Source organism: Trichosurus vulpecula, chromosome 3, assembly GCF_011100635.1.
Source record: "Trichosurus vulpecula isolate mTriVul1 chromosome 3, mTriVul1.pri, whole genome shotgun sequence".
In the NCBI taxonomy this organism is placed as follows: domain Eukaryota; kingdom Metazoa; phylum Chordata; class Mammalia; order Diprotodontia; family Phalangeridae; genus Trichosurus; species Trichosurus vulpecula.
Genome location: NC_050575.1, coordinates 404,665,201 through 404,671,200, shown reverse-complemented (window position 1 = coordinate 404,671,200; position 6,000 = coordinate 404,665,201). Strand labels below are relative to the sequence as shown.

The 6,000-nt window shown below is 47.0% G+C and overlaps 1 protein-coding gene across 3 annotated transcripts in view; it reads left to right on the top strand.

Moving 5' to 3' along the window:
- The first annotated feature begins 3,171 nt into the window (after positions 1-3,171).
- The window catches only part of IMMT (inner membrane mitochondrial protein), a 58,745-nt gene continuing 55,916 nt past the window's right edge, over positions 3,172-6,000 (top strand). The window contains exon 1 of one of the 3 annotated variants that reach the window (XM_036749367.1): positions 3,172-3,401. In XM_036749367.1, the coding sequence (XP_036605262.1) occupies positions 3,357-3,401 (45 nt within the window). In that variant the 5' untranslated portion in view covers positions 3,172-3,356. The remainder of the gene's footprint in view (positions 3,402-6,000) is intronic. The other 2 variants (XM_036749369.1, XM_036749368.1) reach the window with 2 other exon arrangements.

The window sequence follows — 6,000 nt, the reverse complement described above, 5'->3', positions numbered from 1 at the left end:
ACCTGTTTTTTTTTTTTAACTTGAGTCAGCGGTCTTTTGACCCACACGATACCAACACGCCAGGTCCTGCCAAATGAATTCGACTCAAGCCTTCTTTCAGCCAAAGAGAAAAATGAAGTTTATTAAAGATTCACCATATTGGGTGATCTGGCCAGAGGACCAGATCAATGTGAGCTCAGCTAGGTTGAATCTGAATATGGAGGCAAGATGGAGCTTATATACAGAAAGATTGTGGGAGGGACCTAGGGGTGGTTCTGGGGTGATGGGAGGAGGGGTTTAGGGAGGGTCTTGAGGAAGAGTCTAAGGAGGATCTTGATGGGACTGGAGCAACTAGAGGTCAGTTGCCTAGAGGTCATTACCAGGAATGAGATTAAGGGTGGGAAACAGCCAGAGGCAATCTGGAGGTAATCAGCCAATGGAGGTCTAGGCTAGTTTTAGGGTAAAGGATTTGGGTACAGATATAGGATCAAGGGTGGGAAGTAGCCCCACTTATCTTAGACTAGGTTAAGAGCAACAGAGCAAAGGCCTCTTTAAGTGGGAAGATTCAAGGAGAATTGAAGGGAGCACCCAGAGCCCCCCATTAGTTGGAAATGTTTCCTAAGCATAAAACACTGTTAGAAACACACTTGGCACAGGGATTTAGGTATCAAGGACAATTTATTATTGAGGAATCCAAAAGGGATGGGCTTGCCCAGAAGTGGGCTTTGCTCCTCCTTGGGAAGAGGAAGCAATGAATGCAGAAGAAGCAAGATCAGCTTTATACTGTTAGTTTGATGCAGCATCAGCACAGTACCACCCTTCAGAGAATGGATTGGCCCACTCCCCTTTGGGGTTACAATCTTCCCTACAGGCCCCTTACATGCCGTTCCTTGATATGTTCCCCACCTTCAATATATGTCCCATGTTCAAAAATGGTAGCAAACTCCTCCCTATGGGTGTGTAAGATAATATGCAATTAGCCAATTAAGTATGCATAGTAGCAATTTGACCCTGTTATCTTGCTGGTTTATACCAGTTCTGCTGATATCCTGGTCTGTGGTTTTCAGAAAACTAGTAGTTGTTTTCTGATTGGCTGGGCCCATCTGCCTTAGTTAATTTTTATTTCCTTGCTCAAACTGACACTTCACTAATTATTCTGTGGAAACTTAATTTTTTGTTAATCTCTCACAACACCAAACATCAATCACTTTATCTCAGATTTTCCCAGAGAATATCACTACCTCTCTTGAGGGATACTGTTTTGTGATTAATCTAGTTAGATGTGAAAGTTATCCAAGATTCTGAAAGGACATGTTATTCCCTCACTATTTTATACACATGATTTTTATCAATATTTAAAGTATGTCAATTATGCACTGATGATGCATGGCTTCAAAGGGACAGATTGCATAATATGACAAGGGTGTATCTGTGCTTTTCCTTTTAATCTGAAAAGAAAAATTCCTATTTGGTCTCTAGTAACTAAAGTCATCAGCTGTGCCGGAGTGTGGTCTTACCCAGAACCAGGTAATCTGTGGGTAAGCCTCTCCTAAAAAGGCTCGTTTATCTTCACAAACAAGAGAAGTCAAAATTGATAAGACATTCAGATGATATGGGTTAGAAATTTACTTTGCTTGGAATATACAGGACACATACTCAAAAATGTTATAATCTATGGAGGCTTGATATACTACAGTGCTATGAGCCTTGGTTCATAATACTTGTACTACACACCTCATAGGGTCATTGTGAGCAAAGCGCTTTGCAAACCTCAAAACACTATGCAACCATGAGTTATTATTCATACTGTTGCAAGGTCATATAGCCTAACACCTCTTACTAATGTGGGAATTGCAGCTTTTGCAATTGATCACTTCCAATGTCAGGAAGCTTGACTACTTCACTTTCAGGCAGTGCTGTCAGTGGATCAGCATTTATTAAACAATACAGACTAGGCACTAAGAATACAAAGAAAAAAATTAAAGGTCTTGTACTCAAGAAACTTTACATCCTATAGGAGGAGAGATACGTATATACATAAGTTAGCAAAACAATTATAAGGTAATTAATTGTAGTTTGGGGAGGTGGTGGAGGTATGGGAAGTACACTAGCAGGTAATCTGGGAAAGCCTAAGGTAGGAAGGAAACTAGGGACTCTAAGATGGAGATAAGTCATGAATTTCTTTTGTTGAACTAAATTCTATCACCGGAGAGCTTCAGCCCATTATTCCCAGGACATTCCCTTGGAGGTGAGCAGAATTCAACCACTCAATTCGACAAATATGTTAAACACCTACTATGTGCTTAAAGCATTGTGCTAGGAGATAAAATATTTCAGTCTTTACTGTCAAGAAATTTACACTGTACTGGGGAAAACAACATTTACGCAGACAAGGATTTAAGAGAATCTAGGTTCAAATCTTGCCTCTGATGAGATGCTGGATCATAGATTTACATCTGAAAGGGAAACCGATGGGATCCAATCTCTTCATTCTACAAAAGAGGAAACTGAAATACCGTTTAATTTTTTTTTCCAAAGCTAATTGAGGCAGCAATACCCTGCCCGCTCAGCCCTCCAGTCTCTTGGTCATATTGAATGATATAGTTATTATATATTAATATGCTACATAATTAAGTTGTTTATATATACCTATATACTCTGAATTATATATTCTCATTAGTGTGTGAGCCCCTCGAGAGCAGGGGACGTATGGCCAACTGTCACGTTCCAGTAGTTTAAAGAGAGAAGTGCGCCCCGAGCCTTGTTTCTTCCCAGCTGTGCTTCAGTGCCCCACGAGTGTGGCCTGCATTTCAGTCTACTCTCCATTCAGGGGAGTCCACTCCAGTGTCAGCGTCATTCCTAACAACTGACACCCCAAGCCGCACACTCTGGACCCAGTTGAGACAATAGAGCGCAGCTTCCGAGCCCCTAGTTCCCAAGAACACAGGTTTCTGACAGCAGGGCTTCGCTACAGGGACCCGCTACAGAGCCCCAGGACGGAAGCCGGAAGTTGGCCCTACAGGACACGCCCCCCGACGCTTTCCACGCGACGAGGTTTTGGACCGACCAGCGAAGCCGGTTCTGAATCACCCCGCCTCCTCCTCTCATTCTACCCATCCTCCCCTGCGCCGCCGGTGTCCCTATTTGCTGACGCAAGCCGTCAATCAGCATTTCCCTTGCCCGCCCCTTTCCGACGCCGTCAGTCTGGCCGGGCGGCGGGGCTGCGGGCGGTTTGCGCTTGCGCCGTTCCGCCGGTTTCCCCTCTTCTGCGTGCTGCCAGGCTTGGCGCTGAGGGGGCGGCCGGGGAACCCGTACGCACGCCCCTCCCGTGCTCGCGGTAGTTCGCCCCCACACGCGCGTCCCACCAGCCCGACGAGATGTTGCGGGTTTATCAGCTCACGGGCGTGAGCGCCGCCGCCCAGGTGAGCGCGGGGGGCGCACGGGGCCGTCAACGGAAGGCAAGGGGAGAAAAAGAGTCCGGCGAGGCCCAGGCGGAGCGCCCTCTGGGAGGCCCAGGAGCCCGCTCCGGGGCCTCGCGAGAGGTCGGGGTCGCGGTCGGCCGTTACTTGGGGAGAGTCCTTGGAGCAGAATGAATTAGGGACGATTGCTAGGTGGGGAGAGGGAAAAGGTGGCGGCCGGGCGGGCCGGCGGCAGCGGGGGTGGGGCCTCGGGGAGCTCCGCCAATCCACGCTCGCCGTTCGCTGATAAAGGCCAATGGAGGCCCTCCGGCGCCGGGGTGGCTGGTGTGCCGCGTGCCCGGGTGGCCTCAGCCAGTGGCTGAAGGTCGAGGGGCGGGCTCAGGCGTCCGGAGCGAGGCCGACCTCGGGGACTACAGTTCCCAGCAGGCCCCGGGGTTCCCGAGGCGGGTGCATAGCCTGGCCTTCGAGAGGGGGCTGCCGCAGTGGCTGTTGGGAGCGGTAGTTTGGGGGCTGTCGGAAGCAAGGGTGGTAGTGCTCTGGGACAGCTAGCTGGACTTTCCACTTTTTTCTGCGCAGTTTATTACTGCACCGGGGGTCGGCCCTTTTCTTACTGGGCTTACTTAGAGCTTCTAGCTAGCGTGAAACCCCAAAGATGGGGTCTCGGGGTCATTGCAGAAGTGGGAGGAGGACAGGAGTCGTGACCTTGTGCCAGGATAGGCTTCCAGGGCTGGTGTCAGGGAGCCTTCTGGCAAGAATGAGGGTTTTGCAAGTGAAGCTGATGATTAAACTTTAGTTAATTTAATTAGGGAGCGTTAATTGTCTAAAACTGCACAAAGACTTTGGGGAGACCCTGAACAAATACTGCGACGCAAGGTCTGGTCCAGCATCATAAAGGCAGCCCACACAAATGGGCGGTGGGCAGAGAGTAGAGCTTGCCCTGGAACGTGGTGGGTGAAGTGTAGTAGAGATCCGTTTCCCTGTTCTGGGCAGGTGCTGCTCAGGCAGTGTTTATTATTCGTCTTTGAGCCCTGTACCCCAGCCAGGCCTGGCCCTTCTCAGGATCGTCTGTCTCCTGCCCAGCTGCCAGCATTCTCTGGTTACCAGGGAAGGAGACGTGGGGACCCAGGTTCTGAGGTCCGGCCTCTGTCCAGTTGCCTGCCTAGCCCTCCTCCCTCTCTCCTTTCCCGTCCCTGGCCTGATAGCTTCCTTTATCCTTTAGGGTTAAATTGTTCTTAAATCAAAGGAGTTGGCAGAAATCTATTTGGTATAGATGTTTTGGGGCAAGGAGGCTGGCACTGCCGAGAAAGTAGTTAGAACAGTTTGCTTTTTGTTCTTTTTCCCTTTTCCTCCTCCCAGCTGACTCCAAAAACTCTTGTCAGATGCCAGCTCTTGGATTTCCTCCCAACCGCTCACTTCTCAGGCTTGCGCTTGCACACACCCACTTTTTTTGACTTGATAGGCAAAACCTTCACCCTAAATTTTTTTTCCTGGGGTTTTACTTACCTTGTTTCATCAGGGTGGTGACCTCCTGGTATAGAAACTCCAGTCCCCTGCAGACCTGGGGATTTAGCTGTATATAACTTTTAGTCCCAGGGAAATGCCCTGTGCTTGGACACGGAGAGATGAAGTGGACGTGCCCATAGTCACGCATCTTGTTTGTGTCAGCAGAAGGTTTTGAATCCAGGTGAACTTCTGACTCTGAGGCAGGCCAGAACAGCACTACTCCAGAAGGGTTTTACTGTATTACCCAGGGAAAAGATCTCTGGGCCCCCTTTGACCAGAGGTTAGACTTAGTGGGAGATGAGTTGCTTCTCTTGGCAGAGCTGAGCAAGCTTATCAGCCTATTGTTCTCCCTACCCCTTTAGACCACCAACTTGTAAAATTTATTCTAAGCTTAGAAACCTTCAACAAAAACGTGTTCAAATACAGAATTACAAAAAGATCCTTAAAAATCTAAATTCGGTTATGGATGATGTGTTTTAAAACACATTAGGCTAGAAAAATAAAATGTAATACTACTGTTTCATTCCAGGTTCCCTTCTGATTTTTTTCTTATGTATTTTTTTTTTGAATTTTGTTGCTGTTTTTTCATGTTTATAGTTAGTATATATTCTGATTTTTCTTTTTGCATTCTTCACAACATACTAACTTTTTATGTAGTTGGTTATTTAGTAATCTTTGTTCCTTATATAACTTTGTAAAATTTAATTTTGAAAGTTTAATGAAATTCTGTTATTGTAGGGAGGACTTTTGACTCTCACCTTTCAGAACCCTTTTCTGTGATGTCATGACAACAGCTCTACTAAATAATGGAATGTAAGGTTTGGTAGCCCAATCACATGCCTTGAAGTGTTGCAACAGGCCACCCACTTATTTGATGCCTACTGTTAGACTTGCTGTCACCCACACTGTCACTGGGCGCCTTCCAGCTCTTCTTACCTTTTGAAAAAGTTGTTCTAGGATCATTTAGAGATGAGAGCCATAATCACACAAAAGAGCTTGTTCTATCTGATTATCCACACTAAAAAAACAAGGTGGATGAGAAATACTATTGTCCAGACTCTTATTTGCAGTTGTTGGATGGACAGTCTGTAGGGAGTGA